This window comes from Maylandia zebra, linkage group LG8 (genome assembly GCF_041146795.1).
Source record: "Maylandia zebra isolate NMK-2024a linkage group LG8, Mzebra_GT3a, whole genome shotgun sequence".
Taxonomy (NCBI): domain Eukaryota; kingdom Metazoa; phylum Chordata; class Actinopteri; order Cichliformes; family Cichlidae; genus Maylandia; species Maylandia zebra.
In genome coordinates, this window is record NC_135174.1 from 7,732,370 (window position 1) to 7,744,583 (window position 12,214).

The following is a 12,214-nucleotide window of genomic DNA, read 5'->3' on the forward strand; positions in this document are numbered from 1 at the left end:
TCACCGTGCACAGGAAAAATCTGACAGCAAAATCCAGCATTTGTTATTATGTAGAGAAAAGCATTTGGTGGAAAGATCTACTTCGGTTGCACCGTCACTGTTTCGTAAATCTGACCACAAAATTAGCTAAAACTAAAAGGGGTGGATGAGCTTTTACTTACTTGGAAAGTTCACAGATACTTGTCCCTGGAACTAAAAGTCCAGGCTCCCTCTGCTTCCAGCCGGACATCCCTCACGCCTGTGATGAGTCAGCTGTTATTTCCTTCCATCGAGGATGAAGTTGGGAAATCACTGTTCATCAGTGATGCACTGACTTACTTTGATGGAGCACACTACTCCTGATGGAACCCTGCTGCTCATTTTGACATTAGCTGAGGATGCACTGCTTCATTTTTAAAACATTTTTTTAAAGAGGCAAGACTGAGATTTGAACATGTTGGACATGTGCAGAGGAGGGATAGTGGATATAGTGGACAGATGACGTTGGAGATGGAGCTGCTGCACAAAGAGGAGGTTCATGGACACGCAGAGGGACAGACTTAGGCGCAGGCAAGATCATCTGTTGTTGTGACCCCCAAACGGAGCAGCTGAAAAAGAAGAAGAATCTCATATCTGTGCAAGCAGATGTTCTCACATTTCCACATCTGTGTCACCGAGTCAGGGCGTTACTCCCCACACCTGAAGGGATGAGACACAATGAAGCAGTGAGCTAATATTAAAATCAACTGCTGTCTCCTGTTTTGCCCAATAAAACCCCACCTCCCAACATAGATACACACTTTCCACTTTGCGACTATTTACTACTAATTTTATGAACCGCTGAAGAAATCTTTGTTGCCACCTCGACTGCACACTTTCACAGTGACAGGTGAGTGAGTGTGGTCATCGAAGGTTTGATGAATTCCTTTTTTTGCATTTGCTGTGAAACTAAACGGAGACTGCGTTTACGCTGACACATGCGCACAGACACGCAAAGTCACTCCACGCTGAGTTTTGTCCCCCTTCTCCCTTTTAGGTAAGTCGTGGCAGACGCCTTGATGAAAGTCGTGCCCTGAGTGCCCCCTTTCGGTCTCCATAGTAACTGCAGCATCTCGATCAGCCGTTCAAGCTGCTGCTGCATGGTGATTATGAATCAGCAGCTGCTGGACTTGCTGAAGATGTGAATGAATAAATCAATGAATGTGACCTTGTTTGTAAATGACAGCGGTGGGTAAACAGCTGTGGAGACTTTAGATTATTGCTCAGCATGTTTTTCTTTTTTCCCTTTTCTCCTTAGATGATGATGTTCCAGTCAACATGACCTGCTCTGCTCAGTCTAGAGGAACCTGTATCCGCTGTCTGCTTTAATGGTGTCTAAGGTCCAGCCTGTTTATTAACACAGTGTGCCAAAGTGGGTTTTAAACGCCGGAAAAAAGCGTCAATTATTAACTCGGTAATAGTGCTGGAAGTTTTTTTTTTTTAGTTTGGCTGTTACGCACAGACCCCGCCACCCTGCCCCGCACTGTTACAAATGTTCTGTTTTTCGGACGGTCTGTTTGGTTCTGTTTCCCGGCGCTCTCTCCCCATCTTAATTAGAATTGACAGACTGACGCACCGGTGGGAGTTTGCTCCGCTTTTCGTTGCACTCAACTGGGCACCGAGTACTCACCGAGCTGTGACGCGGACAAGAGGCGGGGTCAGCCTCGCGCATAAATATGGCTCAGCCTCTAGACAGAAACACACTAGAGCGCAAGTGAGAGCACTGAGACACAGAAGGCTGCTCACCTGCCTTTTACGCACAGACGAACGGTGCACATCCAACCCCGGGTTTAAACATGATCAAAAAAATGTCGCCCTCCGAAAGCGATTTTGACATCCCAGCAAAGAACTGCTACAGGATGGTGATTCTTGGATCCACCAAAGTTGGCAAAAGTGCAATCGTGTCCCGATTCCTGAACGGGAGATTCGATGAGCAGTACACGCCGACTATCGAGGACTTTCACAGGAAAGTGTACAGCATCAAGGGGGACGTTTACCAGCTGGACATACTGGATACGTCCGGAAACCATCCTTTCCCTGCTATGAGGAGGCTTTCAATACTGACAGGTACTTATCCACATTCCTATCAGTCTCCTTTTTTATACCAGAGAATCCTTATGTAAACTAAGAAAGCAAATGCGGGCTTTCTAAATTCTGCACGGACTCGGTCAGAGCGCACATCGTGCGCTTTAGCGCGTGGCTGCAGGGTGCAGCAGAGCCTCCTGTGCTTTATTGTAACTGTGCATACACACAGGGAGAAAATGAAAACACTTTAAACAAAAGCAAAGGCGGTTAAACAAAATAATATTCTCTGCTTTCAGGTGACGTGTTCCTCCTCGTCTTCAGCTTGGACAACCGAGACTCCTTCCAGGAGGTGCAGCGGCTCAAGCGGCAGATCTACGAGACCAAAATGTGCCTGAAAAACAAGATCAAAGAGAACATCGACGTCCCTCTCGTGATCTGCGGGAACAAGGGTGACAGAGAGTTTCACCGGGAGGTTCAGAAGGAGGAAATCGAGCAGCTGGTGGCCGGGGACGAGAAGTGCGCGTACTTCGAGATCTCCGCAAAGCGCAACGAGAACGTGGATAAGATGTTTCAGACTCTGTTTACCCTGGCCAAGCTACCTCACGAAATGAGCCCCGACCTTCACAGGAAAGTGTCGGTGCAGTACTGTGACATGCTGCACAGAAAGTCTCTGAAAAACAAGAAGCTGAAGGACATCGGGGAAGCGTACGGCGTGGTGACCCCGTGCGCCCGGAGACCCAGCGTGCACAGCGACCTCATGTACATTAAAGAAAAGGCCATCGGAGGCGGCCACGGCAAAGACAAAGAGAGGTGCGTGATCAGTTAAGCGGACAATGAAGCTCAGACTCTAATGACACGTTTGAAGGAGAAGAGCCCGGCCTTTGGTCAGAGCAGCCGGCAGCGCTCAAACTGACTCCGGAGGTTTTGGAGACGCCGAGACTGCCGCGCGCTCCGGTGAAGCTCCGTTTGTAAAGGACACAGACTGGACACGAGTCCGCTAAAACTACCAAAAAAAGAAAAAAAAGGTTTCCCACCAGACATTCGAGAATGTTAGCTTGCTCCGTCAATCAGAGCCCGATGTGTGACGTGGCTTCATACTCTGTGAGACTCGCGCATAGATGCGTAAATGTGTTTTGTTGACGTTATACCTTTACAGACGGGAGAAAGAGAGAGAGAGACTCTTTGGGTGAGGAGGTGCAGTGTTTCGGGGAGGTCATGTTTACATCTTCTAGATTTTCTAAAGGCTAAGTACACTTGAATGTTTCGTTGCAATCTAGAGTATTTTTTATTGTGAATGTATATTTATTGTCACTGTCATTTTTCTCTTTTGCAGTGAAAAATATAAAATGTAATAAAACACAAATCAACACAAATATTTATCTCTGTTTCTTCTATTTTATAATGTTAATATTTCTGTAGGCACCTTATAAATAGATGTATTCAAACAAGGGGGATAAAAAGCACAGCCCAAAATAATATCCTTCACATCTCCCATTTGATCTTGTCATTCTGAGATGTCATGCTCTCTGGGACTGGGACGCTTCAGTATAACTGATGCAAATATCTACATTTTGCACTTATCCTGCAGAACCAAGCAGGATCTGTTACTTGTGCCCCTAATTCCAATCAAATAAAGACAATATAGTGCAGAAAAACAGGCTTTATTACCCAGAGGAAATCAATGCTTTCATGTTTATTTAAACTGGGGACAAGTCATGTGTTAGCACCTCACTAACTGCAGGAAGACTGAAACAGACCAAATTAAGGGGATCTAAAATGTGAAAATCACTCTACCCCACCTGCAAAATAATTTGAGGTCTATCCAGGAATTGTAAATACTATTAAAAACATGCTTCAAAAGCATTTTAGTGAGCTGTTTTGCGTCACAAGGTGGACGCTTGTGGTACAAATATGCAAATCATGTCCCTTTAATGTCCAGATTCTTCTGTCCTTGAGTGCTCTCGAACATTTTTGTCATGGTCTCCGTGCCTGCCCGGTCGGCCCCACAAGGCTACAATTGCTGTTTCTGTTCTCTCCCTCTCTGCCTGGGCGGAGCTCACTGTGGGCTCCTGCCCTTGGCCCACACACACACCTGACAACACTCACCCATCATCACCGGGAGCACTATTTGAGGCTGGAACACAGATCCTCTCGTCGCTGGATGATTGTACCCCTAACGTTAGTGTTCTCACAGCTCTTGTGCTTCATATTCGTGATTTGTGATTAGTTGGTGACCTGCCTTCTCGTCTGCCTCAGATCCCCCCCCCCCCCCCCCCCCCCCCCCCCCCCGGGACCTGCGACCTCCCTGCTGCGGGAACGTGTGTGAGTGTGAGCGAAGAAGACGTGAGCGAGTTACCCTGTGATTCCCCCGGAGTTTTGGATCCCTTCACTGTACATATATTGCACTGGCACTGTAAATAAACTACACCTTGGAGATACCTTACCGCTCTGCGTTTGAATCCCTGTACCAGATCGTGACAAGTTTAAAAACGTAATAGTAAAATTCAGGACAAAAACAGTAATAATTTGTTCTTATTATGTTTTTCTACCTTGTCACCTGCATTTAGAAGTTCCAGCCTCCGTCCCCCGAGACAAGGCAGAGACTTAATGTTCGGTACATTCTCTGTGTGTGATGTTTTAAGTGCTCGCTATCAGCAATAATTCTGCATACTGTATCTTGGCAAAGAGACAGAGAACATCTTGCGTTAACCTGAGAAAGAGGAAAAGTCTCTCAAAGGCCAAGGTCAGAGGGCTGTACTATAACACTGCCCTCTAACTGTTCAGTTACACTATGTGCTCCCAACTGCATTCATTGTGAAGATCAGCAGGCTAATGATCTTATTATCTCCACACTGATAAGACGACGGCAACACTAATTGGCCTGGTGTGACGCTCGAGTGAAAAAAACCTAAGATCACAATGTACGTTTGCACACAGCAAATCCCCGTGAACACACATTTTTCATTATTATCAACAAGCACCATCACATATGCCAAAGGCGTCAACACGCGCACTACCATCAGAATGGGGAGGAAGGCCAGTGACACATTGTAAATAAGGACAGAATGTGCCACACAGGCCAGCAGCAGCTGCACAACGAGGAAGTGCGCAGGAATTCTGTTTCTTTCTTTTTTTCATCTCAGAATGTCTCTACAAATGCTGTTAGCTGGAAGTATTTTAATCACAGACTCTCAGGTATTGCAGACATTCCAGTGAATAAAGAGTGGTTTGGTGTTTCTTATCATGCTGAGAGCAGGTATTTAGTCTCAAGCATCTTTGCTCCATTTAATCAGTAATTACTCTCTATCAAATCAGGACGCTACATGTCTTTGTGATGAGTGCATTTATGCTCAGACACTCATCTAGTCTCTAACACCACTGATGGTCGGTTGGCCTCAGACAATTGGCTACCAGCAGTCTGTGTTCACATCTATTTGTGCTGTTTCATAATGCAATGTACAAGAAAGTGATGCTTTCTTGTACATCAAGAAAGCATAAGAAGTGATGCTCCAAAGCATTAAAAAAAATCATAAATTGTTCATAAAAATGAATTACTGAACAGCTCCCCAGAGGTAACAGCAAATGATCAGCTGGTTTCAGCATAGGTGATAAACCCCTTCTCCTCAGGTTTCCAAGTATCTTAAGTACTTTTTTTTTAAAGTTTAATTTCTCTCTTTTTCCACTAACTTTGTTTAAGTATAGTTTTAAGTATCTTTGTGCCTTGAATGTGTCAATTGTTGTTGGTCAAACAACAAAGTGAAATGTTTGTTAGTGAAAATCATCCTTTTTTAAAGTTTTGTTTTTAGGAAGCTCAATACACGATAAAGTCAATGCTAACATAATAGCTGTTAATGGCATAGCTATACATCAGCTAAAAGCAGCTAGCTGATGTGTAGCCAGCTAACTAGATGTTTATGCTAGCTAATAAGCCGATTGTTATTTTTCTTCATCTATAAAAAGCAGTGATGAGTGTTCAGTGAGCAACATAAAAGTACAGCGAAGACTGCAGCAGTTGGACTTTAGCAGGTGGATGTAAAGCGCTTTGGGGTCCTTAGGGACTAGTAAGGCGCTATATAAATACAGGCCATTTACCATTTACCATTTACGAAGTTCAAGGTATGTGCTCACATTTGGGCCGGGCAGCAGGTCTCCCCAGTAGAAGATTTCAGTCCTGCATGTTTCTGCCATATTTTGGCTTTACTTCCAAGTGTTGACACATCCTTCATATTTATGTACATATAAATCTTACTATAATGATCTACGTTACTGCTATAATGATGTATGATATACATGCTATAGTGATATTTGTCTGTATGTACTCTATTTTTGCCAGGTAGATGCAATCTCAACAAAACTTTGCACGGACATCATCACACATACGGTGATTATTAACTTCATTATAACTCCCAATTCTTTGGATTTTCATTTTTATATTATGGTCATTTCATCCTCTTTGAATGTGATGACACATTCTCCGTTTGCCTTTGTTTCACGCTCAACGTACATTGCCTGTATCTAACTTAACTGTCACCAAATCTGTTTTGTTTGACTCACCACTAAATATGGAATAAAGAATTTGAAAAACGCCAGAGGCCTGCCCTGTATAATCAAACTAGAGATCTTAGGGAGCCCAGGTATGGAAAATAAACAGTAGTTTAAACATACTCACTACGTTGTCTACCAATTAAGTCTATTTTCAGCATGATTGATATTTACTGCTGCACACAGCGCATCATTTCTTTAGCACAAAACAAGTTCTAAAACTCTAAAGTGCTCCTCACAGGACAAAGTCAGACCTAAGGGTATACTTTCACACAGGTGTTGCCACCTATGTGTGTGATCAGTTTTGCAAAAGGTCGTCTAAGTCACCGATCATAGTAATAATAATTAAATTGCTGCAAATAAGACATTGTATTGAATCCCTGTTTACGAGGTATAAGCAGTCCTTGAACTTCTGCAAAATGGAATATGTGTACACGTTTCTCAGTTTATTGTGCATAATGTAAATGCAAATCTGCAAATGGTTTGTTTGGACTAATCTCAACCTTAGAGGGATGTCCAAAAAGTAAGAACCAACCAAAACATTTTTACCTTCAAGAAATGTTGATTCTTTCAAAACAAAATGCAAAACCATAAATCCTTTTAACTGTCATTCACAGTGTTATCCTTAATACACATAATCATGTCCAAACTGTTTTGAAAGAAATAGTAAGTATTTACATCAAATACAAAATAGGAATACACTCACAGGCACACACACAGTACAAGGCCTGCATAAAGTCTGCGCACATTCCAAAATTGAAAGAATCCTTGAGTTTCTTAGGCTTCTTAGAAGTTTATTGCAGAAGCGAGAGCTGTCATGATGTGATGTAACAATCAGGCCTGACATGCGTCATCAAAGGCAGACACGATGAGAGAGATGGGGCTGTAATTACTTTCTTGATGACTAATGACACAGTGGAGGTCTGTGGGATCCTGCTTATGCAACACCATGCCGTATTTACAGAGAGCTTGAGAACATTAGGTAGTTAGTGGGGGTGAAGAGGTGACTTTATGCGTGGAGGGATGTTGTCACAGGTGTTCTGGGAGATAAGCAAGAAGAGCAGTGTTGGAATGTAAACAAATAAATCTAACCAAGTGCTGAACATAAAAACACTTTATTAGATAGAGTGGAGTTTGGATTTTTACTTACACGTATCGTGGACATGAATGACTGTCTATGATTTCTTTGCACCATTCTCTTTCAGAGGCAGAATTAGCATACAATATATAGATATGTAGATATTCTTGACATTAAAACAATATTTTGCTGTCCAAATTTTATGTTCAGTTAAACATTCCATTAGTAAGTTGCACCTTAACTAGACACTAGCCATCAACTAGCTTCTTGTATAACTATGGTTGCAAGAGGTCAAGAAGTATGACATATTTAAGAATGGCCAGCTTACTGCCTACTTAATTCATTCCACAATCGGCTTAAATGTGTGTTTGGGGTCACTTTCCTAAATAAATACCCCTGTTCACAAGTTTCTACCCGTCTTAGCTCTTTAAGTCCCTTTACCCCATAATCCACCGATGACCTACTGCCAGGCCTTGACTCTGGATAATATTCTCCAAAACTCCTCCAAGTGTCTCTGTTAATGCGCCATGTGTTCCTGGGCCTCCTCCTCTTCCTCTTTCACTGTGGTTTCCAGGCCAAGTCCTGGCTGGTGAAGTTACTGCTGGACTTTCTGAGGATGTGCCAGGATTGTTATCGACTCCTGACTTGTTCTTGTCCAGACTTCTCAACCAATAGTTTGAGGTTATGCAAAGAATTATAGGGTGGTCTATCTCTTTTGTTATAGTATTCACCAGTGTTGGTCAAGTTACTTGAAAACAGTAATTAGTTACTAATTACTGATTACTTCTCTAAGAAAGTGATCCTGTTTCTTTACTGATTACGTCTTTTCAAAAGTAATTAGTTACTTTATTACTTAGTTACTTTTAAAAAACATGATACACAACCTGAATACTTTATAAAGCAACAGACCTTTCAGCCCAATTCTATTTTTTCTGCATAATCCATCACGTACAATTGAATCAAATGAAAAAGTCTCTTTTTAAAACTTGTTTTATTAGTTTTAATCTTTTAACTTCATGCACATTGTATCAAGCAAAAATAAATTATACACAACTGTCATTTAAACCTACCTGTTTTCTGCATATTCCAGCATATAAAATAAAATGTTTTGTCTTTACACTCACTCTTTCAAATAGATACAAGTAAAACACAGCAAAGAATAAATCAAATCAAACATCCAGCTGCACTAAGTTTTGTCGCTCTTAAATCTACTGTCACCTGTTTAGCAGGAGTGGAGCAGGTGGAGGTTTGCCCGGTGCAGCAGTGGTCATGTCAGTGGGGGGGATCCGGGGGTTTCTCTGTGAATGTCACATTCCTGTGGCAGTGTGCTCGTTGCTTGCTCAGATTTGAAGTTAATTTTTTTGCTGTAAAAACAAGTTTTCTTCCCACGCAGTGAACAGCGGACGCTAATGTTTTTGTCACTTTTTACGGAATCAAACTCAAAGTAATGTAAGTACGTCCACGCTTTAAATGCTGCATGGTCGTACTCTCTTCCCCACTCCATAGTATCCATTGTTGATCTGCACACGTCTGTGTGTCTGTGTATGACGTCACACGACCGTACGTCATCGTCATGAGACACTCTCACTTAGTAACGCAGTAACACAGCATGCTTACAGGAAAGTAACAGTAATCAATTACTTTTTTGCAACAGTAATCCCTTACTTTACTCGTTACTTGAAAAAGTAATCGGATTACAGTAACACATTACTGCCCATCTCTGGTATTCTCTTCATTTAATTTAGCAGTTCTGCCAACACGATGCTACCACCACCATGCTAACAGTTGGTATAATTTATTACTGCTGAATGTCTCACTTTACTTCCCAAAAATATACCTCTGGAAGCTAAAAAGTCTACTCTAAGTTACATCTATTCCCCTAAAGTATTGCGCTATCATGCAATGTACTCCTTTATTCAGGCACAAACAACATACAGGGAGTGCAGAATTATTAGGCAAATGAGTATTTTGTCCACATCATCCTCTTCATGCATGTTGTCTTACTCCAAGCTGTATAGGCTCGAAAGCCTACTACCAATTAAGCATATTAGGTGATGTGCATCTCTGTAATGAGAAGGGGTGTGGTCTAATGACATCAACACCCTATATCAGGTGTGCATAATTATTAGGCAACGTCCTTTCCTTTGGCAAAATGGGTCAAAAGAAGGACTTGACAGACACAGAAAAGTCAAAAATAGTGAGATATCTTGCAGAGGGATGCAGCAGTCTCAAAATTGCAAAGCTTCTGAAGCGTGATCATCGAACAATCAAGCGTTTCATTCAAAATAGTCAACAGGGTCGCAAGAAGCGTGTGGAAAAACCAAGGCGCAAAATAACTGCCCATGAACTGAGAAAAGTCAAGCGTGCAGCTGCCAAGATGCCACTTGCCACCAGTTTGGCCATATTTCAGAGCTGCAACATCACTGGAGTGCCCAAAAGCACAAGGTGTGCAATACTCAGAGACATGGCCAAGGTAAGAAAGGCTGAAAGACGACCACCACTGAACAAGACACACAAGCTGAAACGTCAAGACTGGGCCAAGAAATATCTCAAGACTGGTTTTTCTAAGGTTTTATGGACTGATGAAATGAGAGTGAGTCTTGATGGGCCAGATGGATGGGCCCGTGGCTGGATTGGTAAAGGGCAGAGAGCTCCAGTCCGACTCAGCAAGGTGGAGGTGGAGTACTGGTTTGGGCTGGTATCATCAAAGATGAGCTTGTGGGGCCTTTTCGGGTTGAGGATGGAGTCAAGCTCAACTCCCAGTCCTACTGCCAGTTTCTGGAAGACACCTTCTTCAAGCAGTGGTACAGGAAGAAGTCTGCATCCTTCAAGAAAAACATGATTTTCATGCAGGACAATGCTCCATCACACGCGTCCAAGTACTCCACAGCGTGGCTGCAAGAAAGGGTATAAAAGAAGAAAAACTAATGACATGGCCTCCTTGTTCACCTGATCTGAACCCCATTGAGAACCTGTGGTCCATCATCAAATGTGAGATTTACAAGGAGGGAAAACAGTACACCTCTCTGAACAGTGTCTGGGAGGCTGTGGTTGCTGCTGCACGCAATGTTGATGGTGAACAGATCAAAACACTGACAGAATCCATGGATGGCAGGCTTTTGAGTGTCCTTGCAAAGAAAGGTGGCTATATTGGTCGCTGATTTGTTTTTGTTTTGTTTTTGAATGTCAGAAATGTATATTTGTGAATGTGGAGATGTTATATTGGTTTCACTGGTAAAAATAAATCATTGAAATGGGTATATATTTGTTTTTTGTTAAGTTGCCTAATAATTATGCACAGTAATAGTCACCTGCACACACAGATATCCCCCTAAAATAGCTCAAACTAAAAACTACTTCCAAAAACATTCAGCTTTGATATTAATGAGTTTTTTGGGTTCATTGAGAACATGGTTGTTGTTCAATAATAAAATTATTCCTCAAAAATACAACTTGCCTAATAATTCTGCACTCCCTGTAGATAGACTCACCAGCCACTTTCTTAAGTACACCTTGCTAATACCATGTTGGACCTCCATTTGCCTTCAGACCTGTCTGGGTTTTTTTCATTGAATAGATTCAACATGTGATTGCATCACACGGCTGCTGCAGATTTTTCACATCCATCATATTGCAAATATTCTGTTCCACCACATCCCAAAGTTGTAGGTCGGTTTCCTGACAGAGTGCGTCAGTTAAGGTGTTGTCTGTATCCCATCTGCTTCAAGGGTCCATGTGTTGCATTCAGAGAGGCTTTTATGCATACCCTCATTTAGCAGTTCTGTGTGGAAATGCGACTAGATCGGCAGTGTCTATAAAATTTCTGAAATTTCTGTCCTTCAGCAGGTCATCCTAAACCACATCTACACGCCTGAATGTAGAGTTTTTGGCTTATTAGATATTTGTGTAAACAACGGGCTTCTGCACTAATGAAGTGAATACTTATTTTCAGATCACTTAGACGCTGTCCTGATTAAGTGAATAGATACATTGTTTCATGGAGCCTTCTTACAACGTTGCCACACAAATTTAATTTGCTGTACAAATAACAATATCACTATCTAGCAGAGGGGAACTTTGCTCCCTTGTGTTCACTGGCAACATCACCAAATTAAGTCTTCTAATAAAAGGCTGGTCAACTGGAAAACTGTGCGACTGTAATTTGTCATTTGGGCATAATTAACCCTCAGAGGTCCTTAGGGACATTTATGTCCATTAGGGACCAAGGTGGATGTCTTTTTTAGGGATCTCCAAGGGTTAAATCAAAGCTCGTCTGGATTCTTTAGTAACCTTAGAGCCCCTCTGAGTTATGAGCCACCTTATGTAACTGTACATAAATGCACTGCTCGACAGACTGAGTTGGCACAGAACATTTAGTGAGAAATAAGCTCATTATGTCCTTTTAAAATTTAGAGATTTTGTAGCAGAGGAAGGAGAGATGTTTTATTTGCAGCCTAAGACAACAGGCCCGTGGACTGTTATCATATAATACCAGACTGAGTGGACCAGTTGTTGAGACACCAGACTGTCCACTTGCACGAAATGATTGAC

General features: G+C 42.2%; 1 protein-coding gene across 1 annotated transcript; it reads left to right on the forward strand.

The window, feature by feature from the left end:
* Positions 1-1,708: 1,708 nt before the first annotated feature.
* rasd1 (RAS, dexamethasone-induced 1) lies at positions 1,709-3,416 on the forward strand. Its single transcript, XM_004557514.3, has 2 exons — positions 1,709-2,085; positions 2,340-3,416. Exons 1-2 carry the CDS (start codon positions 1,815-1,817, stop codon positions 2,867-2,869), a joined length of 801 nt encoding a protein of 266 aa, XP_004557571.1. The 5' UTR covers positions 1,709-1,814; the 3' UTR covers positions 2,870-3,416.
* The last annotated feature ends 8,798 nt before the right edge of the window (positions 3,417-12,214 follow it).